Raw genomic sequence first — 27,966 nt, forward strand, 5'->3', positions numbered from 1 at the left:
TGCGCACGCTCCGTTCCGCAGCGGGCGGGCGCAGGGACCGCGCGGCAGTGTCCCCCCGGCGGATTCGTGGAAGCTAACGGCTCGGGGTTCCTCCGTGAAACTGATAAAACGCATTCGCCCGTTCCGGCTCGGCGAATGAGGTTTCAAGGTGAGAGAACGGTGCAACGTTAACCGCGAAGAATGCGCGACGAAAGCTTTCTAGAGGACCTCTTTCCCCGTCCGATCCGCCGGCACCTCCGCGACGGAGCATGAAACTTAAGCGCGTTACGTGTCCGCCGGGTCCGAGCCGCGTGTGCCGTCCTGCCAGCGATTAAAACGTGCCACCGAGTAGTACGGCCGCCGCTGCCTCCTCCCGCGGTCCTTTTCAAGCACCGCCGCTCTGACTCAGAGGTAAGCTCGCCGGGGGGTTTTATAAGCTGGGACTTACTGGCTGGCTTTGGTCACGCGAGGCTGTTTTTTCTTAATGTAGGTCACTGTTATGGGCAGCAGTTGAGAGGAGGGAAGAGAAGCAACCGAGACTCTGTGTTAGGAGGCCCCAGACAGCTCCGCAGCCGACGAACTTGAACTCTGTGCGGGTCAGATAGCTGGTAAAGTTGACCATTTCTTTCCTAGCTTGTTCTTTGGAGGATCGTTTTTTGCTCGATTGCTGGCGGAAATGTACCGGGTGTATCGTTCGCTGGTATCCCCGGTGGGACGCGAGGTGGCTGTAGGTAAAAATACTACGCCGCGGAGAAAGTCCGAGCAGAGCCGCGCGATAATCGTCCGCATCGTCTAGCAGCGTTGAATTTCATCTATCGCCACCCAGCTATGTAGGGAATAGATCCATCGCTGCCTCTACTCGCGCAGTGTGTCGATATTGGTGATTAGGATTTTATGTCGGGAACAGTAATGCCATCGGCGGAATCGCTGGCTCTGGGGACTTTTTCGATCTACCAGCGGGGCGAGGGAGTATAAATAGAAAGTACTCTAAATAGGTTGTCGTGCAGAACTGTTCCATTTCGGTGGCGTTTCTTATCAGCTCTTCCTTTCGTTCGCTGACCACCTATGTTTACTCCACTTTCTATTTATTCCAGCAATTAGTAACCTCACTCTTTGCCCCTCACTGGCTGTTTCCTCTCCACTTGTTGCTTCCGTGGCCACTCTTTGGGACAATGGACTATTTGTGGCTACTTTTTTTTCTCGGAAAACGGCTAAGCAATAACTAATTTCAGTCTGCTAAGTGTATCTGTGAATAAGAAACGTTATATTAACTTTCTCGAATCTTCGATAGTTTTTATGTCGAGGTAGCTTTACGGTGTTGGCCGTCTGGGCCCAAGATGGCGTTTATATAAATAGGGAGTTTGGACCAGTATGGACCTGCGGAGGTTAGATCGAGGCTGTCGATAAATTGAGTCACGGCGAGCAGTCAGATTTTCCATGGCGGTCGATCAGTCGGTGTCCATAAGGAATTGCGACAGCCTTCCGTTGCAAAATTTAAATAAATTGATGTTGCGTTAAACCTGCTGGTACACCGAGTCTCCTTGAAGTGCAGCGAGAGCCCGTCCGTTTAGATTGCCATGATGCTGGAGTTTTCAAGCGATAGTATCAGCGAGAGTGGATGCAATGTATCATTTCTCTGAAAGAAAAAAGCAACTGCATCGCTGTGAAATATGAAGGATGCGGCGTAGGTTAGACTCCTCGATTAAAACCGTGCGATTGAGATTCGCGTATTGATTCGATTACTTTAAATTCAAGGAAAACTTAAGTAATTTCTAGTAATTGCGAATATTATAATTGCTTGTTTCCCAACTCCCTTCAAAGCTTATTGATCATTCCAGAGTTACGTAACTATGGAGAGCTATAAACTTCAGTCAGTTTCGCCAGTTGCGTGTCGGCTTGTGAATTATTGACCAGCTTGGTCGATAAAGTAGGATTCTTGGGAAACTACTTTTATCGTTACAGACGTCACGCGACGCAAATATGGAAAGATACTGATAACCAATTCTTCTAAAGCGTTTAGGCTTGCACACAATGCTCGCCAAAGCGATAACAGATATCTCTTATTGCCCCACTGTGCTGTTTAAATTTTGTTTTTATTAATAACGATACTTAGAGACACGCCTTATACGAATTAAATCGAAGTATCATTTTATTTGCGAATCCACTTTGGCTGGTACGCAATTACCTGCGTAGAAACTCGTGCGTTCAAGTTTCACTGCGACTTTTTAAAAACATGTAATTGACTCGGGTTTCTTTTCTTTTATCGTCCCTACTGTATTTCGTTTTGACGAACTTGTTTCTATTCGCAAACGGTTTTAACCATTAAATAAATAAAAGAATTCCCGCGTGGCAACCGCCATCTCGTATACATCTCGATACAGTAAAAAATCAATCGTATCGACCACGTGATCATTCCCATCCTCGATTATCAAATATACAAACTGTATTCGATTAACCGTCCGCGTCGAGTATACTTCGCGATTCAGTCTCATTCAACCCGAGATACCGTCCGCATCTGTTCACCCGAGGCTCGTAAGTTTCCCAACTCTCTCAGACAAGCTCCGAACAATAAACGTACACAAAGAACCAAAGAGACGAGCGCTCAGGAAATTTGTCTTTCAAGAAGCATCGTTACGTAATGTATTATCGCGAATATCTGCACGAGCTAATGGAACGCCTCTGGTGTATCATCTTTCCGCGCCGCTATACAGGGTGTCCCAGTAATAACAGTACAGCCGAGATTTTTTATAGAAATTCTTCAAAAAATTGTAACATCTACAAATTTCAATACTAGAAGCTAAAAATCTACAGAGTTGTTGTTCCGATATAATATTTTGAGAAAAAAAATAGTTTGCAAGGCGGCTGTGGAAAAAAGATATTTGTTTCACATATAGAATGTACAGAGCGTACCAAAATTAGTTTATGGGTGCCTCACACCCAGAGTGTCAACAAAGGGTTAAAAAAAACGAGATAATTTTAAGCTCTATAATTTCCCCCCTCCACAGTGAATTTTCCTAAACACAGAAAAATTGCTGCTTGCATACCCCTTGTCTTCTATCACTACGAATCAGTGGCGCACCAAAAGGGGCGGGTGGGGAGTGCAAGAAGCTCTGGCGCCCCTGAAAGAAAAAAGGAAAAAGGAGCTTAACGTAACCACGACTGAAGAAATTCAAGAGCTTTATGAAAATAAAAGAAATCTGGATTTCATTCTGTAAATAAATTTTGCATTGAAAATATTTTCATCCCCCCAAAGTTAAATCCCAAGTGCGCCGCTGCATACCAGAGACGGGCAGAAATTTGTATTTAAATAAAATTTCGAATAACGAGTACAAGTTAAAAAAAAAATATTTGTCACGTGTCGAATAAAGTTAACTCGGGTTAACGAACGAAAGGCGAATAATTTTTTAAACTTTTATTCGAAATTTAATTTAAACAAAAAAATTTGGCCATCCTTGCTGCATACGAATTATCAGGACACCCTCTATAAGTGCCTGTCACTGACTTGTTACAGGGTCAACGCGCTTGCGCCGGTTCCTGCTCCTAACCCCCGTCCATTGGTTCCTGCGAATTAGCAGAACCCCGCCAGACGCCAGATCCGGACTGATCGAAGGGGTGCGCGACGAGAGAGGACCGCACCGAGTGGAACGATGCCGCCGGCACGATGGTGGAACGCTGTTATCGCGAGCAGTCGGCCTAGGACGTGGGAACGGCTGGCCGCCTCCGCGGGGTCAGGGGCGTCAGGAGGCAGAGCGGCGGCGGAGGCAGTCCAGCTGCCGACTGCCGGCAGAACGATACGTCGCGGCATGGCGAGCAGCACAACCTCCGGCAAGGTCCTCACCGAGGACAATGTGTTCACGAACCTCGTGAAGATGGAGTACGCGGTGCGCGGGCCCCTGCTAATCCGCGCGATCGAGCTCGAGAAGGAGCTGCAGAAGGTAAGCAGTCGCCCCCGCAAGTGGGAACCACCATCGCCACAGAGGAGAAGTCCCGTGACAGATGCGTGGCGTTTGGGTGCTCCCAGTAGCAGTGCCTCTGTCGTTTTAGTAATAGCGTATCAGTTGAGAACCGCACGTTTCTGGGAATATGGGAAGCGGAAGGAATGCCCCCCTCCTCCCCCCCGATTGGCTATGGTCCCCATGGTATTGTCCGTTATTGGCCCACGCGACACCATCGGAAAATATAGCACCGTCTGGTGCACCTCTTGCCCCTGCGCCGTCCCTCTAGACTTCGTACAATTAGCGCGTTAGTAACGGGTGGCTTATTTGAGTAGTGACGTTCGAGTTATTTGAGTAGCGGCGTTGCACACTCGATTGGAAATTCACAGCGATTTCCGCAAATCCGGGATGAATTTATCAACTTCGCGTGATTGGCACTGGTTGGTGAATGCTTCTGTGGCATTCTATGGATATCGTTTAGAATTAGAATAACGCATCCGTCACGAACGTGGAATGTATTATATACAGTGGTCGGAGTGGTGTTTGTCGAATTAGGGTTTTCGAACATGAAATCTGCTCGGTGTGGTTTTGTTGATGTTTTGGCTTTGTGTACTCATGGCAGCGGGCGATGAGGTAGTAGAGACGCCGAGGTAATGCTAGGCGCGTGGGGAATGTGACTTGCAAGTTGCAAGGGGAATAGAGTATTCCTGTGTCGGATCGAGGTTTCGTTGGGGAGCTTTAATGAGTGGAGAGGTTATGTCTCGATGGATCTATATCGCGGGATTTGCCAGGAGAACGTTGGTAGTTCTGTAATTGATAATGTTAAACGAACTTTGCATCCTGCTCTGAGATATCTTGAGGCACGTTTTGAAATTGCAGCTGACACTCACGTAAGAGTGATTTCTCACGAGAGTGTCTGATAATTTTGTGTTTCTTTTATTCGACGAAGTAGTGACTGTTGATTTCAAAGCACAAGTGGCGAGGGCATTCGAATTGAATTTGGAATTGCGCCGTTACAGCGCTAGTCAGAAAAGGCGCGAAAAGCAAACGAATTTGAATCTCGTTGTTTTTCGCTGTACTAGTATTTCCCCTCGGCTGTAACTGATAATTTGAGAGTAAGAGTTTTAGCGTGTCTGTGTTTCTTATCTGACACATTTCCGCTATCACCTGTGGCACTTTCAGTGCTCTCGAAAAGCACGCAACACCTGTGCAACTTCGATATGCAATAAGTGTCACGTAACGAACACGTGAATAATGTTTTAGAATAGTTTTGCATGATATTAGATGACAGAATCAGTGGCTAGAATACATTCGCCGTGTAATAAAAATATCAAATTTGTTTTAAAAAATTCTCTTACAAGAAATATGCATCTTTCGTAAAGTTCTTTCAAATTTTCGTTTCACAAAAGATGCGTGCTATTTATTCAGACAAATGAAGTATTTTTTCTGTTACTGATTTGTAGGGTTTATACAAAAACCGATTTTTAAAAAAAATTTCGAATTCCACTATTCTAAAAAAAAAACGGTTAATCCGGTTTTCGAATTTTCAAAAAAAAAAATATATATATAATTAAAGGAGTAAATAAATATTTGTGCTTATTTTAAAAATGCTCAGTTTTCTTGATATTTGTGGAATTACAAAAATACAACAAAATAAAATATACTCTATCTATACGAAAAAAATTTAAAAAACTAAAATCCGTACAACTTTTTAGTTCACTAATTATTTTAAGTAAAAAGAAAAGAGACATCCCCCTTATCTTTATTCAGACCTCCTGATTGTACGTTTAGTAATCTCTAAGACTGCTGTGGTTTCGTCCAATTTATCTTGAACGCTTTTTAGATTACCGTTCCATCGATTTTATGGAGAACCGTGTTGGAACCATCAATTAAAAATAAAACTTCAGTCTTTGAAGTAATGGAGAAATTTTCTTATACATTAATTTACCTTCCAGTGTTATAATTTCGATCATATTGTAACGCACCTTATCAGACTATGCAGATTTTATATTCCACAAATTTACTGAACCTATTTTTAAGCAAACCCTGCTGTTGCATTAATCATTCTAAACGCAAAAGCACTGTAGTAGTCCGCTAAATGTACTAATTACAATACTATATCTCCATCTGCAACTGAAACAAACAACTACCTTGGTAACAAGAGTCGTAAGTGGTCTCTCGTTTAGCCACGTAATTGGACACCCCAAGCCGTCAAAGGATAAACATTTCACAAAACCTGCGATGCCCTTGCGGGCAACTAGCGGTCACGGTAGATGTAAATCAAGCCAATTATGCACTTCTATTGAAACAGACCCGGGAGCTTTCAAGGCTCTGCATAAAGAGGAACTTCCATTCATTGTTACAAGCTGGCCGCGTCATCGTTATAAACACCATACATAGAAATTACTTAATTGGACATTTATCTTCGTAGTAATATCTCTTTTAAACTAAAAGGAAATAATGAGAGTTCTGATTTCATTATCAACCTCTCGATCGCCTATCACTGTAACACTCCATCAATCGATAACGTTTGCGCACGTTCAATTGCTCACTACGTGACTTTCTCACGAAATTATGCTGCTTCCAAGGCTGCGCGTCTAACCGTTATGGAATGATTCTGAGTCATGAGGGGGGAGTAGTGCCAACAGCGGTTGGTAATGTTGTTGGTAATATAAGTCGCAGTTCGAGCTTGTGAATGGAACAGCCGCCCACAGCGCTGCTGACTGGAACTGCTATTCCGAAAATCATGAAGCAGCAATTTAAAATACGAAGTACTTAGACTGCAATTTCAATGCAGAGCGTCAATTCAGTAGTTCCAATATTTGCACACATGATTAAAAATAACTGCTAGAAGGAGCAGGTAAAGGTTGCGTGTAAATAAAGACATGGTATATCAGAGTATGTAAATGGCAGAGAGTAAACACTCTTGCCTCGATAACGTTATGTACATGGTCAATAGCAGCTGCACACAGTTTGATTTAGATTCTTGCGATTGCGGGTGATAGATAGTGTATCTGTTATCTGCGCTGCAAACATCTTTCATTCCATTTTTATGAGAATCGGAGTTCAATATTTGTTAAGCTAAATATTATTGTGTATCGATCAAGATAATCGGGGACCAGCGGCGGTGGCCGTGGTGGAAACACCGTTTCTCGTTAGATCATCGAAGTGAAGCATCGCGCGAGGTGTACTGGGGAAAGATGGGAGCCCGTTTTTCTCCCGGGGCGCCGCTTGCTGTTGGGACCCGAAGGAAAAGAGAAAAGAGGGGGAAAATGATATGGGACCTATAAAATTATAGTTCGTTGGGCAGTATAAGTGAGAATAAGCTTGAAACCCCTGCCCCCCCCCCCTATCATCCTGTTTAAATACAGGAAAAAACAATAAATAAAATAATATAGGGGGTATCGCCCGCTTAGATGTTCTTCTTTGATGCTTCAAAATTAAAAGTGAATAGAAAATAATTGAGTCCATCTGCTAATTAAATTCCTTGCGCTAATTCAGTTACTTCTCTTTCAGGGGGCCAAGAAGCCATTCAAGGAGGTGATAAAAGCCAATGTCGGAGATGCGCACGCCATGGGTCAGGAGCCGATTACCTTCCTGAGGCAAGTACTGACCCTGACAGTGTCACCACACCTCCTCGATGATCCTAGTTACCCGGACGACGCAAAGAAACGAGCTGAAGTACTGCTATCTGGGTGTAAAGGTCGCAGCGTGGGGTCGTACTCAGAATCAGCTGGGATCGACGTTATCCGCAAGCATGTAGCCAACTACATAGAGCACCGTGATGGGATTCCTAGTGACTATCGCAACATCATCCTCTCCAACGGCGCTTCGGATGGAATCAAAGTGTGCAAACTATTTCTCTTACAATGCTTTCTTGACGAACAGTCGCTTTCGTGTTCAGTGGTCCCTCTTTGACCCTCAACTGGTACAACGAGACCAAAATGCTCATCGTGTCTCTGATTGCTAATTTGTAAATTACGCAAGTGTCTCGTTCTACCCGTTGAGGGTTATTAAGTCCTTTCAGAGTCGAAAGCTAAAATTTAAACAGTCATTTGCTTCGAGGAAACGTTACAATCACTCGCACCGTGTCTTCTTACAGTCATTCCTGAAGTTGTTCAACGAGAAGATCAATGGAAAGCCATCGGGTGTGATGATTCCCATTCCCCAGTATCCTCTCTACTCCGCCACCCTGGCAGAGTTCGGGCTGACCGAAATTGGCTATTACTTAAACGAGGAGAACAAGTGGGCGCTGGATATTTGCGAATTAGAGAGGGCGCTGAACGAGTCGAAGAAGGTGTGCAAGCCTCGCGTCTTGGTGGTGATAAACCCTGGCAACCCGACTGGCCAGGTCCTCACGCGCGACAATATCGTGGACATCATTAAGTTCGCTTGCAAGAACCATTTGTTCTTACTGGCTGACGAGGTCTACCAGGACAATGTGTACGACAAGGAGAGCACCTTCTTCTCGTTCAAGAAGGTCATGCACGAGATGGGTGAACCGTACTCTAAAATGGAACTGGCGTCCTTCATGTCCGTGTCTAAAGGTGTGTATCGGTGTAACTCTTCTGGCAATTAGTTCTGCAGCGGCTTGATGTATTTACTCTGCTTGTTGGACAATTTAGGGTACACGGGTGAGTGCGGCATCCGTGGCGGGTATAGCGAGATCATCAATATGGATCCTAAAGTAATGGCGGTCCTGCTGAAGTCGATCTCGGCGATGCTCTGCCCGACTGTTCTTGGTCAAGTCGTGATGGATGTGGTGGTTAATCCGCCGAAACCTCATGAGCCGTCTTATGAATTATTCATAAAGGAGAAGGAGTATACTTTGTGCTCGCTGGCTGAGAGGGCGAAGCTGGTGGTCGACACGTTGAATGACATTCCAGGTTACAAGGTACGGAAATCAAATATTTGTGTTAATCTACACTTTTATAAGTGGCGGATTTAAGAAATAGGCCCAGGTGGCAAACGTTGAGGGGCCCATTTTTTCGGGAAAATGAAGAGATAGTTTACTAAAACGGGGTGAATGTACAGAAAAGTATAGAAAAAATATAGTGCTTTGATAAAATCATATTTTATTTTTGAAGATAGGGCGCTAGGGGGTGGGCCTTCTGAGATGGGCCCATTTTTCGGGAAACTAAAACGGTAGTTTACAGAAAACAGGCTCAGTGTAATAATACAGAAAAACAATATAGTTTGGATAAAATTGTAATTTTTTTTAAAGATGGGGCCCTGGGGGGCCCCTGGGTATGGGCCCAGGTGGCAACTGCTCATCGGCCGCCCTGTTAAATCCGCCACTGTTTATATAATCGTTGTGTCCCTAATTCATGACCGTCCAGCCCAAACCCGTGACCCTAGAAACATGAAATTCGGAGGGTATGTGGAACTCGGTCGAAAAATTTTAATAAAAATTCACGGAGTTATTCACTTTTTACGTTGTAACTCTCGCAATTTTTCGATTTTGTCAATGCAATCTTTTTTAAAATACTTGTAAGACTTGTGGCTATCATAAACAATCGAGCAGAAAAATTTCGATTTTTTGACCCCCAAAATACCCGTGTGTATTCCCTTAATAAGCTCTCCTCCAATTACAGGCGAATCCAGCCATGGGTGCTATGTACGTGTTCCCGAAAATCGACATCCCGGAGAAAGCCATAAAGGCAGCGAAAGCGAAAGGCCAGCACCCCGACGTCTTCTACGCTTTCAAACTGCTGGAGACCACCGGAATCTGCGTGATACCAGGCTCAGGTTTCGGGCAGAAACCTGGGACGTACCACTTTAGGACAACGATTCTACCGCAGAAGGAAATGATGGTGCAAATGCTGAAGAGCCTGAAACAGTTCCACATTAAGTTCCTGGAAGAGTACAAATAATGATACGATCATAACGTCGCTGCATTTTAATTAGTCCTCGAAGTGCCAGGATCACGATGTGCAAATTCCCTGTACGCTGCACAAATTCGAATGGGAAGCAGCGTTGCGATGCTGCGAGCATAGTTGGATTTAAAAGAACGTCGATACGCGAGAGTCCTCGACCGGGAACGAATATTATACTTCTGGTGTCTCCACGTATATTGCATTTTGTAACGGAGGATCACACCGGAGACACACGGGTTTGTTAATTCTACGGCACAAGCTTTTTGGCACAGGAGAGAGTAAGGATACATCTGAGTATATTTATCGGAATTCACGATTCGTCGAATGATTTGTAAATATGTAGTGTGAAATTTTAATCGCGTTGAGAAACCGATGAGCTTTCCTTTGTTTTTCCAGATTCGAAGAGTGCATGCTGGGTGTTTGCGTGTATGTGTATAGTAAACTCGCGGGTACCCAGGCCGCGCGGTGTTGCGACATGTTTCTATAATACTCCACGATCCTGAAGAAATTATATACCTGTAAACTGTAGTCGATGTAGAGCACGAGATTTCAGTGTTTAGATTATTTACAAATCATGTAGGTGCGACGAGGATCACCCACCTTACGCACCCCATTTGTCTAAGCCCGTTTTGGAAGTGTACTTTTACAATGTTATTTTTTAAATGTGTTTCCTCCCTATTTACAAGGAACTTATTAGAGAAATCTACGCCGTTCAATAGGTTTCGTTATTTTAAGATAGTGCAAGTAAAAATGAAGCGAGAAAGTGAATCTATTTAGTCTACGACAGAAATGATCGCATCGAAGATGAGACGAGTATCTAAAGATTTCAAATATTCCAAGAGGCTCGCGTAAAATATATGCACTCAAATGTCACCGCAAGCATTATTTACTGGGACACGATGCCGCGCAAGACAATATTGTATCCGACCGCGTGCTTTTCTGGCAATGCGTATCTCTTGTACGCTTCTTTATGTGCAATACTCACCTCGAAGTGGAAGTTCGCTGGAAGTGACCAATAATCAGGGAGCGTAAAGTACTTTTCTGAAGGATTAACCGAGAGAATAAAGAAATTATTGTACTCTACGCATCTTACTACAAAATACTTTATTCACAGCTTCCGCCATACAATGCTTCGATCTAACTTACAGTTTCTGCGAACCAGCATCCTACAAATCGCTGGCGAGCCTCTCGATCTCCTCAGCGAAGAACCTCATGTCAGCCTCGGTCAGTCCGGAGTTCTGCAGAACGAACCTGAAGAAGTTGGGCAGCTCGCGCAGCGGTTGATAGGTGATGAGCATCGAGCCGTTCTTCACCATGCGCTCCTTCACCACCGGGCCGATTTTCCGAAGCACCTTCAGCCGCTCGTCGCCCTTCAAGTGGCGCTTCGACGGCGGCACGTACCAGAAGCAGACGTTCGTGCACTCCGGCTCGAGCAGAAGCTCGAAGCCCTCTCTGCGCCTTATGTAGTCCTTAAAATAATTAGCCAGCTCGAACACGCGGTCGATGTGCTTCTCGAGGCCGCCGGTGCCCTTCGCCTTCCACATGAACCAGAACTTCAGTACGTCCGCCCTGCGGCCGCACTGTATGTGTTTGTCGCCGCAGTCGTACGCGGTGTCGTAAAATTTGTCTGGCTGGAAGAGATAGCTGGCGTTCGAGCCATGCGCAGCCTGCAAGAGGCCCTCGTGGCGTAGCAGCAACGTGGAGCACTGCTGGGGGGCAGCGAGCAGCTTGTGAGGATTCCAGGTGACGGAATCCGCCAGCTCCACGCCATCCAAATAGTGTCTGCGCTTCCTGGACATCAGTGCTCCACCTCCCCAGGCTGCGTCCACGTGGAACCACAGCTCGTGCTTCCTGCAGACGGCTGCTATGTCCCTCAGAGGGTCGTAGGCACCCAGCACAGTTGTCCCCGCTGTGGCAGAGACCATCAGAGGAGTCGCACCTTCGCTGAGAGCCCTGTCGATCTGAGCCTCCAGGTCCACGGTGCACATTTTGCCCCTGGCGTCTGTCTTCACTTCGTAGACGTTGCTGGCTCCAATCCCCAGGAACGCGCTCAGCTTCTTCACCGAGTAGTGGGCATCTTGCGATGTGAAGACTACTAGCCTCCCTGCGTTAGACAAACCTAGCTCCTTCAGTTGTGGGAACCTGGAGGTAATAATGGGGCGTTCAGCTGGTTTCAGAAGCTCTCTGCGGTTTAATAGATCCTATGGAACACGGGGCTGTGTTAATACCTGTAGTGGCGCGCCAGGTTGATCGCATAGCCGTTGGCAATGGAGCCTCCGGGGCAGAATATCCCTTCGCCTCTGCCATCTTTCCAGCCGACTATCTTCCTCATCTCCTTTAACAGCTCTTCCTCCATCAGAGAGAACACTGGGGAGACCTCGTATGTGTACACGGAGGGATTCAAAGCGTCCGTCAGCCATTGGCCCAGGAGACCGTAGGGGTCAACGCTGGAGTACAGCTGGTTTATGAATCTAGGGTGGCCCGTTTTCACGCTGTACTTGATCACGTTGCTAGCGAGCGAGTAGAGCTCCTCGTGAGAGGCCCCTTGGTCTGACAGAGATAGGTCAATTGCTGAGTGCAGGGCGACTGGCTCCATCCACTCCACCACTCTATTCTTCCTGGACGTGCCCTGGAAGCGAGCAAGGTAATTTTAAACTGTTCTTTCCGGGGTGGGTATCTAGGAAATTACGTGTCTGTCAGCAGGGAAGAATAAAATAATACACTTTCAGCTCATCGACCCAGTTCATCTTCGGCGACACGGCACACTTGTTCCTCTAAGTTGAGAAGGACAGTTCTAAGTGCGTTGTAGAATTCACGGGGAAAGATAGGCGATCAGGACTGGTTCGCTGAAATGGTCCTTCCGAACACATTTCCCATCTTATTCTTTAGCGGAAGTTTCTTCAAAATGATTATAAAGGATCAAGGAGAACTGGCTCAAGGGGTACTGAGATTCTGTAAGAAATTCTGCGGCAATTGATACTTTGTTCAGAGTAATGAATGGCTATTAGAGATTTCCATATCTCCATACGTAAATCAGAGTTTCTTCTACCGTGACGCAGAGCCTTTTATCACCTCTGCCTAGACAAATCGCGACTACCTCAAGTTGCAACCGATTGCGGCGTAATTCTTTGTCCATGAATCGACCAGGTCTCATTACCGAGTTCGCCGCGGTAGCATATAAAATGCGCATAACGAATGTTTGAGTCACGCTCAGAGCAAGGGTAAATCGCGGATCAATGAAATTCTTCGCGGATGTTTTCGCATAGTTTCCCTCGAGCAGGTATCTGTCATTGAAGATTACAGCAGTTTTTAAAGCGTAACAGCAGATCTTATCGCGTATCATGATGTTATGGCGATGCTATCGTCGCAACTTTCTTTATCACAGGAGGTAACGCGAATAAATTTAAATCTACCGAATAGGAAGCACAGGGAATTAAAAGGCACGGTAGAGTTCTTTAGAAGAGTTGTTTAGAAAATAGCAGAAGAAATTTTGTAGCACAGCGTGATGTTATGCTTGGAAGCCAATCACTCTTGTTGCAAGAGGGAGCGATTGCCAGCACCGGCGTGCAATAATGTATGCAATTTATCTCACAGGAACCGTGACAGGAATTGCCTTCTTTTTTTCTCTGCAGTGTAATTACGAAGTACACGTTTTTCTACTACGTGTCTGCATAGCGAAACTTTCTAAAACAATTTGTAATTAGGCTGTGATGCTTGACGAAGTAGCTAAGAATTTTAGAAATCTATCTTCGTACTTCATTTCACCCAAAGAGTAACAGAAATTTACTTCAATTAAATAATTATTAATTATGATGTGCTTTAAAATCGAGCTGGCTATTAAACGAGGAAGAGAGAGAAAGTTTCCTGTGTAAAATGAGACATGCTTTCCACTGATTCATCGACGACGATAAGGTTTATCTGAAGGTGGAAATTTATGCGTCATTATTATCAGAGCACATCAAATATCAGCGTCCTCTTTTTACTACTTGAAACTGATATCGGTTCCCCATCGCTCGGTTCAATTTCTGACCTTGTTAACAACCTAACAATTTAGGGCAAGGCTCAAGCGAGCGGTAGAACAAAAAATTGCAGGAATCTCGAGCATGAATGGCCCAGGTTTTTATTGTTACGCACCAGTGACGGATTTAAGAAAAAAGGCCCAGATGACAAACGTTCTGAGGGGCCCATTTTGTTGGGGAAAATGAAGAGGTAGTTTACTAAAAGCAGGCTAAATGTAGTCGTACAGAAAACAAATCTAGTGTTTGGTTAAAATCATCATTTTTTTTAAGATAGGGGCCTTATGGAGCCTTTTGGGCAGGGCCCATTTTTTCGGGAAAATGAAGAGGTAGTTTACTAAAAGCGGACCAAGTGTAGTAGTACGAAAAAATGTAGTGTTTGGATTTTTTTGGTCATGGGGCCCTGCAGGGTCCCAGGCGGCAACTGCTCGTCAGCCACCCTGTTAGATCCGCCACTGATACACACGTAAACGTACTTTTGCGCGGCATTCAATGCACGCGGAAGTCATTCTATTCCACGAATGGGACTTTTATAATGAACGTACGTATTGAGAAGGGATATTTTCTTTTGTGCCTTTTTTTGTATCTGCGAATAGCATTTCTCTTGACCTTAGCGTCTTCCTATATACTGAATACATTTTCAGCGTAGTTGCATTAAAAAGTGTCCTTCCAACAAAGTATCTCCAAGAGTAAAAAAGTAGAATGTTTTGCAGACTCGCAAGAAGTATTTCGCAACCTGTTTCAACGACTACCATTGACATATATATGAAAGACACACTATATTATAGTAGAAAAGAGTTTGAAAGGCTGCATCGAGCAGTCAAAACATTATAACACACATGCCCCTTCGCTCCAACCCAAAGCGAAACCCTTTGCTGCATCACATTTACTCGACAACACAGATTCTTTGCGTACACCAGCCACTGAACCACACTCCCCGTTCAAGAAACTCTGATCTCACCTCAAAAACTGCTTCTTCCAGGAGGAGATCAACGAAGCGCCTCATAAACTTCTCATGAAGCTCACGCACGGGTAGGCTCTTGTAGTAGCAGGCTTCTCCGACACTTTCCCTGCGCAGAGAGTCCTTCTGTTGAGCCTGCTCCTCATCCGCAGAGGGTGGACGAGCAAGATTGTCGTTGGTCCCATTCATCGTCGCTGAAGTCCCAGACATCTTCCCCAGGAGTCCGCCTTGAGACACTGCCTGGCTTGGGGTGACACTTAACGTTCCCACGTTCGCGGGCATGGTCGGTGCATCGCGGCTCTCCTCTGTCTGCTCCCTTGGTAGCTCGTACAGTTTCCTTTATACGTATTAATGCCCGCGGACCAAGGACAAGATCGCTGCGTGTTGGCTACCTTTATTCGCAAAGGTAGCTCCGTGCGCGCACGAGTAGCTCGCCTTTCCTCCCTCTTTTTTTGACGAATTGGGAAATTCCCTGTGACCGATGGAGGCAATGAATCGTAGCGACTGGCTAGGAGGAAAACCGTGAGCGTTACCGGCAGTTAAACGTGCGTCAAGGGGCGCTCGTATCAGTTGCAGGAATGATAGGAGGAAAGTTGGGATTGCACAGCTTTGTCAGGACACGCGGGTTATCTTTCTTAATGGGAATTAGTAATCAAGTATTGCTTCAGGCTTAAAGGTGTCCATTATTAGAACCAGGACTCGCGATTCTAGGCACTCCGTTGCATAATTTTATTAAGCTCGCGAATTACGCCAATGCAAATGCAATTACTAATGATCTTTGACCAGTTAATGTAGCACTGGCGCACAATTGAACGACGCGCCAGCTTGGAGAGCTGATGGTCCTTCAATGCAACATTATTGGAAATAATAAGTCCATAAGAAGTTAATGAACTTAATATATTAATTTTCAATTGTACTGCTTTATGGGTCGTACTGTGTAGCTTTATTTGACCCGCTGCAAGCACTGGAGATGGTGTCTAATAGCGATTATGCGGACTTCAACAGCGTGCAGGATAAATACGTGAACGCATAGATGAATAAGCATGCCGAGGATGCAATAGTGGGAATGTATCATTCACGTATCGCGTGCACAGTGTCAGATATCATTAAGATGAGACTTTCTTGAATTACGACCACTATTCGGTTAGGATGTCAATTGCAGATGAATTACCTGCGAGCTGTAAACACGGATTATTTAAAACGCCGAGTCAGAATATACATTTCAGGACCGAACAAGAGAAGAAAAAATGTCTAGCTAGTTTCGCTTAAGATATTCTAGCGCAAATGTTAAACAGCTAAAATGAATTGTGGAGTTTGTCGCAGGCAGATCACCCTCCCTTGCTACGCTTAGCAAGAAAAATTGAAATTGACTCAGTTTCGAACAACATAGGCGCAGAGATTAAATTAAGGGGGTAGACTACTGTGACGGCCCGAAAAAAAGGTAATCTTCTGATGCAAATTGTAGAGGCACTGATCAGTCGATTAAATTGCGGTTTAGCACTTGATTTTAGCATATTGTAAAGCATTAAAAGTCATTATAAAAATTAAGAAAATATATATAGACATATGCCACAAAAAAACATTACGATTTTTCGACCGTTTTACAGTAGTCCAAAATGATTGAGCCTCTATTGCAAAGGTTTCAAAGCTTCAATGAAAGTCAGTAAGAATGATGATTTAACAAGGTTTAATAACATTCCCATTCGCTACAGGCGTATACTTTTAAAGCAGCCAGGCCTCTTTTTACAGGCATATTGGTAACACGTTGAATTAGAAAAATACTTTGTATCTTCAGGTACTTAGTATTTTACGACTTCTGAAATAGCCGCGCGTGTTAAAATATACTTTAATGATGCTTTGTTTTATTCCACTCGTTTGAACGTGGATAGCGTAAAATCACCAAAAAGAGTCAGGTCTGCGATCAGATATGACTCTTTACTACGCAAAATGACGAGTTCATCGTGAACAAGGTTTTCTAGTATCATAAGCTGAAAAATTGACTACACCGTACTAACAAGTTAACACCCCGAACCCGAGAATTCAAAAAATTCTGAAACTTTGTGAATATGTAGGGAATTTCCACCCGATTATAACGAAGTTTTCGTTTGCTTTCCAAATTCACCCTAAGGGGGAGTAATTGACCCCTGAAAATCCGGTTACTTTCCAATTTTGTGGTATAACTCGCGAATTGTAAAATAATTTTTTTACCAAATAATAGATCTAATTAACAGAAGTAATTTTTGTCTTGAAACTTCTTTTCTATCTCTTACAGTTCGCGAGTTATAACATAAAATCGGAAAATACACGAATTTTCAGGGGTTAATCTCACCCCCTTCGGGTGAATTTGGGCAGCAAACAAAAATTGCGCTATAATCAGGAGGAAATCCCCCACATATTCACAAAGTTTCAAAATTCTTTTGAATCTTCTGGTTCGGGATCATCTTCCCTTGTAAGAATAGCTTTCGAGAAGCTTCGCGTATCCGAATGAAATCTGCAAATGCAACTTCGCGCTCTATAAAAATATGCAACATGTATTTCCCATGCCGTAAAAGTAACAATGATTTTGACAATAATTCTTACTGCAAAATGGCCCTCGTATCTCTAAATACTGTTTCGTTTACAAAAATATATATATTATCATGTGAACAATTAACGATTCACGCTCTCGCATTATTAGGAAACATTAGACTGCTCGCTCGTTACTGTTTAATATAAGGGAAACGATCTGCCAACGCTTCCCTTGAGATTCAAACGTTTCGAATGAACTCGAAGAAGCTCAGCCACCATTTATGCACCAAGATATATCGAAACGTTGAGTCTTGCAAGGAGATCGGCAAAGGTGTCGGCCACAGATTTCATTGAATCGATTTAAACGAATCAATTCTCCGTCTTTGCTATGCACCTTTGCACTTTCAAATGTACATCGAAACCTCATTTCCTAATGCACATCGTTCCGAATAGCTTCCCCTGCGTTCTCTATCACATAATTAAAAATCTTAAAAGGTACAAACTATAACGTTTTAAAGTACATGGCGATATAAACCATTTATCTTACACACATATCGTAATAAAATGCAACAATGCTAATCTGAACCTGTGGTATAAAAATCACGTTTCCATTAGCTTTTAAAAAACATAAAATGCGTTAAGAACAAGCGGAGTGCTTTAGAAAACTGTTTCACACAGCATTAATTGGCATTCGAATAGACCACCTCGCGAGGTAAAGATTTACCGCCTGCAGTTCATTACGGAAAAATATTGCTCGTTACGAACACTCCGCCGATAGTTTAAACAGCTTCTCTTAAATAGCTCGGATTACCATGGTTGCACGGTATTAAAAAACTAGTTTAATATACTCGTAAATTTTAGCATCTATGTAACTGCATCGGTATTAGCCTAATAATGCTAGTTTTCGAAGGCGTTTAGCTTCAGGAGTTTGCAGCTATTACGTTACCGCAGTAGCGTATTAACCGAAGTAGGCGCCGCAGTTGGAGCAACGTCTCGTCTTCAACAGGAGGCAGCAAAGTATTCCAACGGGGAAGAAGAGAATCGCGCACAGCAGTCCCAGGCAAGTGAAGTCGTCTTCCATTACGCCCACCTGTGTTTCAAAAGATTATTGTAATCGCATTGTTGCGTCAACCCAGTCGTCAACGAGCCCGCCAAGATGAGCTTCTCGCCTCCGTCAATACTTTCTCCGAAGAACGAAGAGAGCACTCACTCTGCAAGCAGGGCACCCGCCGACTAGAATGACCTCCGGCACGACTATCGTAGTCGACTGCGTAGAGCCATAAGACGGCGCGCAGTTAGAATTATGACTTGGGCTGGCGCTAGGATAATACCCCGGCGGCGGAGGCAAGGTGGCGAAATCTCCACACTGAGTCACGTTGTATCCAGGTGGTGGATGCCACGAGAAATTACCTGCGCAGGGCACATTTTACATTAACTATTTCCAAGGTCCCCGCCTGGAAACAAACAGCATCGGACTACAAAGGGTAATGACGACGGATAAGTGACGCTATCTTCACCTCGCTGAGCTTCGCACGCCGATACCATGCAGTGCGTTCAAGCGCCAATGGCAAGGATAGGTTTCCCTGGATAATTACAATGGAAAGCCCGTTAACGATTTATGTACAGTTGGTGTGGAAAGAATGGAGTGTCAGGTGAGCTGACGCAAGAATTGCTGTACGCTGGATGAGAACCCTCGGTGGTTGGAAAGGCAACGCTGTTCGTTTCCATTTTTTTGTGGCAGAAGCCGAACAATAACAGAATTTTGTCGCTTACTTTTAGACGATACAGCCGCAGGGTAAGGCGGAGGTTTGTCACTTCCCGAATTCAGCGGTTGATTTTCCATCGTCGTTTATTCGAATCAATCGGTTTATCGGAAGCACGCTCGGTCAATTAGGTAATTCGCATCGGCAACTCGACGGGAAGAGCTTTTTGACAGCCAGAGCGAGCAGAGTTGACAGGCAATTCCCTACTATTCCCTACGCACAGTAGAAGGGGAACGCCTACGGAAAGAATCACCAATAACAATGGAGCTGTGTTGGCGACGCGGTGACGTAATTGGCTGGCAGCAGTAGTGCTGCCAGATTGGGCGCTTTTGACAGTCAATTTGCGCTTCATTTTTTGCAAACACCGCGAACCGCAATTTGGGCGACTAGGCTGAGCTCAGGCGGACAACTTTAGAAGCCCACAACAAACACAAAACAGTGGTTGGGCTGTCACTTTTGTATCGACGACAAAAAACTGTACGCGGAATTGGCGCTGTCGGTGGTTGATACAACGCACAACTGTTTTTTGTGGTGTAGTGGGCTTCTAAAGTGGTCTGTCTGAGCTCAGACTTACTAAAAAATAAATTGCTCTTTCACTTGTTGTTCTTGCTTTCTTTCTTTATTTATTTTTTATATATTGGGTGCGTTCAGCTGACTCATTTTTATTATCATCTCATCCAAAGAACCGATAAAGGTGCATTTTCATGCTGACGCTCGACGCTCGCTTTCAGCGTAAAGACCAATCACGGGACCGACACACAACCAATGAACAAGCGAGTCAACCGGGTGAACGAGTCACGTGATCAGTTCAGCTCAAAACAAGCGTCGAGTGTCAGCATGAAATCGCACCTTTATTCTGATTCAAAACATTCGATTTGTATTTTGGCGCCATGCGATTTGCTTAGTACGCTTTTTCCTTTACGAGTTTGCGACGTCACGCGTAGGGAATTGCCTGGTCTCGTGACGCGCTTCCAAAACAAATAGTAATGCATCGCTGTTTCCGCTGGGTAAGACTTATCACGCCAGATAACGTTTTTCTTTTAAGTATTCCTCGATTAGCAGTCGTACTCTTATTGGTCGACCGGCTATGACGTCACCGCATTATTAGTTTCCAGTTGACGCACTTTAGCGTACCGTAATGCGAATGCGACGAACACCTCATCGCTCTTAATCAGATCAACGATTCTATAATTAAACAGGTATAGATATACCTGGTGTACCTTTCGATTAGGTCACGGGAAATACTTCCTCCGCTTTCGACGAAACTAGAAAACATTTCAAAATCGTTCATCTCTGTGCCTCGCTTTTGTAGTTTTCTCAATCTATAAAATCTACGATCTAATGCAATTTGCGTATTTTTAAACGGGGAGACTTTTGGGACACCCCATATACATCGCATCACAATATTTACGAACGGAACGACGCGTGCAGCCAATGCTCGCGATTCGAACTTTCAAATCCCCGTCGAGCGCTGCTCAAATGGCGCGCGCGCGAATATTCAAATCTCCTCGCGAATATTCGAATTCTTTTCGTTCCGCGGCTAAGGGCGACGCAGGGAGCTGTGTTCCGATGTGAGAAACTATACGCTTCGTTCATTTATTGTCTCGCAGTACAACCATTCGTAGATAAGCAACGGACGCGATGGGCCGCGGTCTCGCGCCAGAAAGGCGGGATGTGGATAGTATAGTTGGCAGCCATGACAGTAATGTCTGCCGCTTTCTACCATCGAGGGCCATCGATCGCTGGTTTCGAAGAGGTTTTATCGGTATTTCTCACCGATATTGGCTGAAAAACGCTTGCGGGTGTTAGCGTTACACCGTGGCGCTTACATGAGGCGTGTAATTTACCCTCGGCGGCTGATCAAGTGAAGGGAACCATGACAACTGCACTCTATCTGGAGCACTATTTGGACAGTAAGTGGTCAATTCCTCCCCCCCTCCTCCTTCTCACAGACGCAGGTGAACGGAAGCAACTGTACTTTTCCTAAGTCAATCATGAAAGCGAAGCTCGCATCGCAGAAACCCGTACGCTGATCCCTCTACTCTCGAAACCATAGACATATATACATATATATATATAGACGGAGCGTAAGCTGAGGAGGGTGGCAAGGTTTGCGGTAAGGGGAGCGATACGAGTAAATCGGGTAACGCAGCGGTTATACATGCCGAATGCATCCGAAGCTAACCGACGTGCCTGTATCTGAACCTCTACCTTTCCCCCTCCAAGCCTACCTTCCCCTCGCCAATATTCCCAGCTTCTGCTCCAACTATATATATATCTATGCTCGAAACAGCCTCCGCTAATCCACTTTACGTCGCGTTAGGTCTGGAACACCTGCCCATCGAGCTGCAGAGGAACTTCACGTTGATGCGAGACCTGGACGCCAGGGCGCAGGGGTTGATGAAAGACATAGACAAGCTAGCGGACGATTATCTGAAGAACCTGAAGAAGGAGTCACCGGAGAAGAAGAAGGAGCAACTGACCCACATCCAGAACCTGTTCAACAAGGCGAAGGAGTATGGAGACGATAAAGTCCAGCTGGCGATACAAACGTACGAGTTAGTCGACAAGCATATCAGGAGGCTGGACTCGGACCTAGCTAGGTTCGAAGCCGAGATACAAGACAAGGCTTTGAATAGCAGCAGGGCTCAGGAGGAGACTAACGCCAGCAAAAAGGGCAGAAAGAAGCTGAAGGAGAAGGAGAAACGGAAGAAGGGCGCAGCGGGTGCTAGCAGCGAAGATGAGTCGAAGACGGCTAGGAAGAAACAGAAGAAAGGTGAGCTCGATCGTTGTTGTGCTTAGAATCGTTCGTTAAATGTGTGTACCTCTTCCAGGCGGATCCGTCGCATCCGCTTCCTCCGCCGGAGCTGTGGGCAGCGGCGCCCAAGTCGATTCCACCGCTCTCGGGCACCCGGCGGACGTCCTGGACATGCCGGTCGATCCTAACGAACCGACTTACTGCTTGTGCCACCAAGTCTCTTATGGGGAGATGATTGGTTGTGATAATCCAGATGTAAGCCATTTACTTGCGAGACTCTACTGGTCGTTGTACGTTTAACTTTATCGGCTTTCTCCTCCCGCAGTGTCCTATAGAATGGTTCCACTTCGCTTGTGTCGGACTGACTACAAAACCTAAAGGGAAATGGTATTGTCCTAAATGTACGCAAGACAGGAAGAAAAAGTAAGCTTTAGGGGATGCCCGAGTGCATCGACCTATTTTAAAGAAAAGACGCGTACATTGTTTCTAAAATTAGGATATATTTTTCGTGGTTTAACGTGAAATGAAGTTGAATCGTACGAAAAGGTAGAAAATTTGAGGGAAAAAAAGGAAGTAAAGGGAAAGTACTAAAGGCTGGACTTGCGTTGCGTCTAATGTTGCAGGCTTCGTAAAGCGCGGACGCTGAAATATTGTATTTAATGTAATGTTTCGCGTCGCTGGCAATATTGGATGCAATGAACGCGCAGCGAGATATTAGCTTATCACAGGGAAGAAGATTTGAGGGCCGGCCTTGCCTATTGTCCTCTTTCTATGCCTCTCTTACTAGATGTACAAAGTAGTAATTTATTGCGGATAACTAAAACTCGATCGAGAGCTTTACATTTTTATATGATTTCCCTTGGCCGGTTCTTGAACGTCTGTGATTCGCTCACTGAAATTATGTCTTATCGCATAAGTATTGAATCGTAATTATAGTATTGAACTCAAATTATTACTGTTTTTATATTTTATAATTGTAAATGACACTGTATAGAGTAAGTTTTTTGTTGAAATAAAATATATTATATAAACGAGCCCGGATGTGCGTCAGGAAGGAGAGTTCAACGCTGCTGTTACTCAAGTTTAGAGTAAGAAAAGAGAGAGAGAGAGAGAGAGAGAGAATTAAAAGGGGCCGCGATTCATCGATGCAGCTTAGCAAGCCCTACGTTAGACACGGAGGAACGAAAATAGTGTAAGTACAGGCAAGGCGAGAACTTGCAAGAATGGTCTGGAGTCAGTTTGAATTAGGGCTCTTAAGGTCTAAACACACATATCAGTTCCGTGTCAGTACCGTTCGGTCGTGCCAGTGATAAACAGAAGAAGGGCGTAGAGGGTCTCTTCTTCTTACCGTACTGACACGGAACTGATACGTGTGCGCAGACCTTTACTATCCGAGTATCCGGATATCCGTAAATCCGAGAAATAGTAGGAGCCCTAATTTGAATACCCACTTATGGCGAGTAGGGAAGGTACTACTACAAAAATATATTTAATTTACAGAAACACAGATACTTAATCGCTACTTTCTATCAATGTATATACAAGCAATATTTACAAGCAGGAATAGTAAGTCTATCGAATCCATTTTGATACTATAAATTAAAGATTCTAGTGCGAAATGTGTATTCTAAGGTGATAGAGTGCTGTTCGAGTCATTAATATTTCTTCTCTAAAGAAACTAACTATTGAACCTCTAGTGTTCCTTCTCGAGAAATTTTATAATTGCTTATTTCTTATTTCTCGAGAAATTACAGTATTTCACTGAGAGACTTAAATCTAGGAAAATTATTATAAATCTCATTTATTTTCGGAAATGAATTTCTGGTGTATTACTAGTTAATCGCGAGCGTATAAACACATCTACAATTTGTAATAAGTCTTATTACTGACATTAAAAAATCTCGCAATCAGTAAAGAAGATTCAACGTGCAGAAATAGCCCTCCAATTCGTATTTAAAAATTTAGAAAAATTGTATAGTGAATTAAGTAACGAGTTTCTTTTTGCTATGAAAGAATAAATATCGAAAAGCAGAGATAAGACTATTGCATCGCTTATAAAACTCTTGCATAATCCAGAATCTCTCCGAAAAGATTCAAAAGTCGCATTTCTGAGAATTCTCGAGAAATACGGTCCGATTCTTGATTTCTCGAGATACGAAAACTATCGAGAAATCAGGAAGACTAGGAACCTCTTAAGTCCCGATTAGCTAGAAACTTGTAGGTGAACGATCCATAAGAATACTTACCAACGAAATGTTCAGACTATGTCGCACACGTAATAAATATGCGTAATAACTTAACGAAGTGTGACTAGAGTATACGAGAAGGAATAACTCCTTCATTATGGAATGCCCGACTGTACGTTACAGCACTGACTAGGCGGAACCGTCCAGTTATAATTGTAGCTCATGCGGCTTCTTATTTCCTTTGCGCACAAAGCTCCAGACGCTTGGTAATACTCGTGCATATTTTTCATGCTCTCGACGGTCTGCTTGTGAGTAACTATATACTGATTCGAGCATCCGCGAGATCTGTATTCCGTGTCGAAGCGTACGTCGTGCTTCCTTTCTATGTTGGCCAGAGGAGCCAGCCAAAGGCCGACGGACACGTCTTCTGCTTTGTGCAGCCTGGAAAGCGTACAGTTGTTAACCCTTTCGTTACGGCGTACATTTCCGCGAAAGTGCTTTTTTTAAAAATTTTTTTTTTTAAACTACAAGAGATGCTGACTAAAATCGACGCTACGATCGGCAGCTCGTTCCGTGATGCCAGATATACATCCGGCGTTCGTACACACAGGTCATCAGATGGATGCAGGATATATATTCAATCAAGCTCGGAGTTTCAAAGAACCTTACTTGAGAATGTCCACGTTGGACGCAATGAATTTCACCAGATTATAGGACAGCACATAGCCACCTCCGAGGGCGTAAGGAAGGTAGTAATCGCACAGTATCCAGTCCGTCTCTTTCCAAGCTCCGCTTCTCTTCACCTGCGCTTTTCCGTTAAAGAAGCCCCAATACAATTCCTTCTTCGTCCCTTTGCTGTCCCACTTGTCCAGCTCCTTCAGGACCTTGTGCACCAGGACAAACGTGTCGTCGTCGCATTTCATCAAATAGCTGAACTCATAGGACTCGTACACCTCCCTCAACGCGTGCAGAACCTTCTTCGTCAGCGTCCCGTAAGAGTCGAGCAGCCTCGGCAGCAGAAGTAAGTCGTTGAACTTCTGCTTCTCGGACTGCAAGGTCTCTCTTTGCTTGGGGAGTATGTCTAAAGTTCCTATAACGAAGAGATGCTTGACGGTGGCGTGCTTCTGCGCCAGCCACGTTTTCCTGATGGTCGCTCGCCGCTCCAGGTTGTCGGGGCTGGATACTACGAGTATCACAAACCTGTGCTGCGATTTACTCTTTGCCCCCTGCTCGGTCGGCGAGCACTTCGTGGAGCGCAGGTAATGCATGCAGAGCAAAGTGACGAGCAGGATTACCACTAACGTGGGAATGTTGAATTTCAAGTGAAACTTCTTTCTAATCATTGCGTAAGCATTTTTCTGCGTGGATCTCAGTGGTAAGAGCGTCATAGAATCCATTTGGCAATCGCGTTTCTATCAAGGAGCATTTTTAACCTTTTCGTGAATACTACCTTGACATATCTGCGGTTTGATGGTTTGCTATTCCTTTAGTTGTTTCCTTTCCCAAACGATTGCGATCTATTTATTTGTTTCGGCATTTAGTCTTAAAGACCCGGTTTTACTTTTGTGTTTATGACAGATCTGCCGACTCGGATCAGCTGTTTCGACTTACAGTAGTGGTGGAGAATTATCGATAGTTTTCAATATCGAAAGCTATCGATATTTTTATATGACTATCGATGGTGATCGATAGTTTTCAATATCGAAAGCTATCGATATTTTTATATGACTATCGATGGTGATCGATAGTCTTCTCCCCCCACTTCCACTCTGTTCATGTCATGACCAAAGAGGAGATATAATATTATATCTCCTCTTTGCTGCAAACGTCACGAGCCGTATCGTAGCCCACGACGCCCCTGATCCGAAGCTGGGTCGGCTTCGGTCGTTCGTGTTTTGGCGCGTAATTCAATTCAAACGCTAAAGGCGGGATTTCCTATCAGCGTCAAACGCGTGCTTCTAGACGTTGCTTTCGGCTTCTTATCTCGTTCATTATTTAAAAGTTGTAACATTTATGAACAATACTTTAATTTATACTTTTAATTTATCTGATATTTCTATCCACACATTTTCTTTGACTACATAATTTTTGTAATCTTTGTTACTAGTATCATATAGTACAGGGTCATTTGCGATATTTTATATCAATTTTTCGTCCTTCTCAGAAGAAAACTGCAATTTCGTCAACATGTTTTCACGCGTTATCGAAAATCATCCAAGGCGCGTAATAATATTAGGATTAAGGATTTAAATAATAAATGTAGGGAAGGAATTAGCCAGTCAAAATGTTTCACAATATTCTTTTATTTCTCGGGACAACTCGGCTTATCTCAAATATAAAATACTTGTATAAAAGTTTCTATCTCGCCCGAAATATTGCTCGAGTAGCATTCCACATCAGCGTCAATACTTCCTCTAGCGTAACCAGCCGTGATAGCACCAAATATTGGTGCGCGTCAGAAAAAATTGAATCTTCTAGAATACGTGGCCTATTATTCAACTAAGTATCCTGTTAATAAATAACCACCTGTATCACTAGTTAGAATATCAGGATGCGTCCTATCTGGCAAGACTTGATAAGAACGTAGGAAGTTGGAGAACAGTCTTAGATTAATTACATTCTGCCTTTGCTTCAATATCGTGTACGTCTCCTGCAAAGGCTCTCGGTAAACGTGATAAATCACGAACGGCCTAGACGCTCCTAGAAAAGGCAGAAGAGCGGTTGCGATATTTAGAGGATGCTCTTTAGCCACTATCGCTAATCCCCGAGCTTTCGAGTTCTGTACCAATTCCACAGCATTCTGTGTTTCCAATAACCATTTCGGCTTCTTCAAGGGCACAACTTTCGCAGATTCAAGATCATTAGACTCATCTAACTTTCGTTTTAGAGTAACTTTCGTCAACTCTTCAGAAGTCTCGTCCCTTCCAATAATCTCATTCGAGTTATTAATACTTTCCGGGCATTCCTTCTTCCGAGCTTCCGCATCTTGCGAAGTCCGATTATCTACACTATTTTCTGTGTCTTTGCCTTCCCTGTGCTTCATTTTATTCGACCAATTGTCGCGTGGCCCCCTCGATGCCACGATATTATTTAATACAGCACTCTCGCCTTGGTGATACAATCTCAAGAAGCTATAAATATTGACGCTAACTAATCTGTCCATCTGTTCCTTAGGAAAATTCATGGCGTTGGCGAGCAAAGCTTGAGGGACGTTTCCAGGATGCAAATTAATCAAGCGTCCTTCTGTATTCCCGCCAATCCTGTTCAACATCGCAGCTGCTGGTAAGCCTTGAGACCCGCTATCGTACAGCATATAAAGTCCGTCCGACTGAACGTCGCTGTACGACAACAGCTGCGCCAAAGCGTCCATCCGCAGGTTCCCGATTTTATTATGATCCAGCTTAAAGTACACGTCTTGTAAAGAGCTTATATTCGGCTTACAGACGGTCAAATACCTAATATACTTCTGCTCCTTCTTCTTCAGATACTTCTCCTGCGAGTATTCGGTTCTGTCCAAGAAAGACTTGTTGTTCTCGATCAAGCTGCCCACTATCTCCTTCCCAGTTTTACCCGACTCCTGCAGCAGAAGGATCTCGTCCTTGGACAGCTTCTGCGAGGTTCCGTCGTCAATAATCGAGCGATTGTCATTGCCACTTGGCAGCGTGGTCAGCAAATCGTCCCAGGACTCTGTTTCCGTCGCCTCTTTCAACGAGAACGTCCGTTTCCCCTCTTTCAAAGGAATCATCTCGAAAGTGCTCCAAAATCGCTTGCCAATAATCTCACGCATATTCACCAGGTCTTTCCCCAGCATCAAGCTCCCATTGGCTGTGACTTTATAGATCTTTTTGAAACTCAGTTTCTTCACTACCACGTATTTTCCAACGGTAATTACGTCCTCCTCGGATTCGCACATGTTCCTCGATCTCGTGCACTTCTCCGAGTGCACGCGCTCCTCGAAATAGGTTAGGATCGACTATCGCTTTT

General features: G+C 44.3%; 6 protein-coding genes across 10 annotated transcripts; 2 read left to right on the plus strand and 4 right to left on the minus strand.

The window, feature by feature from the left end:
- The first annotated feature begins 249 nt into the window (after positions 1-249).
- LOC143377139 (alanine aminotransferase 2) lies at positions 250-10,873 on the plus strand. Of its 3 annotated transcripts, XM_076828108.1 has the most exons (7): positions 250-390; positions 470-587; positions 3,491-3,914; positions 7,431-7,760; positions 8,017-8,461; positions 8,540-8,808; positions 9,509-10,873. In XM_076828108.1, the coding sequence occupies exons 3-7, from the start codon at positions 3,627-3,629 to the stop codon at positions 9,785-9,787; spliced, it is 1,611 nt and encodes a 536-aa protein (XP_076684223.1). In that variant the 5' UTR covers positions 250-390; positions 470-587; positions 3,491-3,626; the 3' UTR covers positions 9,788-10,873. The 3 variants fall into 3 exon arrangements, with proteins under 3 accessions (XP_076684223.1, XP_076684224.1, XP_076684225.1); XM_076828109.1 differs by lacking the exons at positions 250-390; positions 470-587 and adding an exon at positions 2,400-2,511; XM_076828110.1 differs by lacking the exons at positions 250-390; positions 470-587; positions 3,491-3,914 and adding an exon at positions 4,664-4,711.
- A 4-nt stretch (positions 10,874-10,877) lies between these two features.
- Positions 10,878-16,264, minus strand: Black (glutamate decarboxylase-like protein black). The gene is made up of 3 exons (XM_076828107.1): positions 14,768-16,264; positions 12,019-12,419; positions 10,878-11,932 (listed from the first exon to the last, which is right to left on the minus strand). Exons 1-3 carry the CDS (start codon positions 15,047-15,049, stop codon positions 10,957-10,959), a joined length of 1,659 nt encoding a protein of 552 aa, XP_076684222.1. The 5' UTR covers positions 15,050-16,264; the 3' UTR covers positions 10,878-10,956.
- A 173-nt stretch (positions 16,265-16,437) lies between these two features.
- On the minus strand, positions 16,438-19,264 carry LOC143377142 (membrane protein BRI3). Its single transcript, XM_076828117.1, has 3 exons — positions 19,049-19,264; positions 18,486-18,685; positions 16,438-18,365 (listed from the first exon to the last, which is right to left on the minus strand). Exons 1-3 carry the CDS (start codon positions 19,116-19,118, stop codon positions 18,234-18,236), a joined length of 402 nt encoding a protein of 133 aa, XP_076684232.1. The 5' UTR covers positions 19,119-19,264; the 3' UTR covers positions 16,438-18,233.
- A 1,348-nt stretch (positions 19,265-20,612) lies between these two features.
- Positions 20,613-25,588, minus strand: Beta3galtii (beta-1,3-galactosyltransferase 6). 3 transcript variants are annotated; one of them, XM_076827459.1, is made up of 4 exons: positions 24,652-25,588; positions 24,043-24,423; positions 21,864-22,170; positions 20,613-21,793 (listed from the first exon to the last, which is right to left on the minus strand). In XM_076827459.1, exons 1-2 carry the CDS (start codon positions 25,377-25,379, stop codon positions 24,138-24,140), a joined length of 1,014 nt encoding a protein of 337 aa, XP_076683574.1. In that variant the 5' UTR covers positions 25,380-25,588; the 3' UTR covers positions 20,613-21,793; positions 21,864-22,170; positions 24,043-24,137. The 3 variants fall into 3 exon arrangements, with proteins under 3 accessions (XP_076683574.1, XP_076683573.1, XP_076683572.1); XM_076827458.1 differs by having other exon boundaries at positions 20,613-21,534; positions 21,864-24,423; XM_076827457.1 differs by having other exon boundaries at positions 21,864-24,423.
- On the plus strand, positions 20,811-22,830 carry Ing5 (inhibitor of growth protein 5). The gene is made up of 4 exons (XM_076827460.1): positions 20,811-20,951; positions 21,362-21,814; positions 21,873-22,051; positions 22,122-22,830. Exons 1-4 carry the CDS (start codon positions 20,915-20,917, stop codon positions 22,221-22,223), a joined length of 771 nt encoding a protein of 256 aa, XP_076683575.1. The 5' UTR covers positions 20,811-20,914; the 3' UTR covers positions 22,224-22,830.
- A 679-nt stretch (positions 25,589-26,267) lies between the features above and the next one.
- Positions 26,268-27,895, minus strand: Trmt6 (tRNA methyltransferase 6 non-catalytic subunit). The gene has a single exon (XM_076828147.1). It carries the CDS (start codon positions 27,893-27,895, stop codon positions 26,474-26,476), a length of 1,422 nt encoding a protein of 473 aa, XP_076684262.1. The 3' UTR covers positions 26,268-26,473.
- Positions 27,896-27,966: the final 71 nt, after the last annotated feature.

This window comes from Andrena cerasifolii, chromosome 15 (genome assembly GCF_050908995.1).
Source record: "Andrena cerasifolii isolate SP2316 chromosome 15, iyAndCera1_principal, whole genome shotgun sequence".
NCBI classification, from domain to species: Eukaryota; Metazoa; Arthropoda; class Insecta; order Hymenoptera; family Andrenidae; genus Andrena; species Andrena cerasifolii.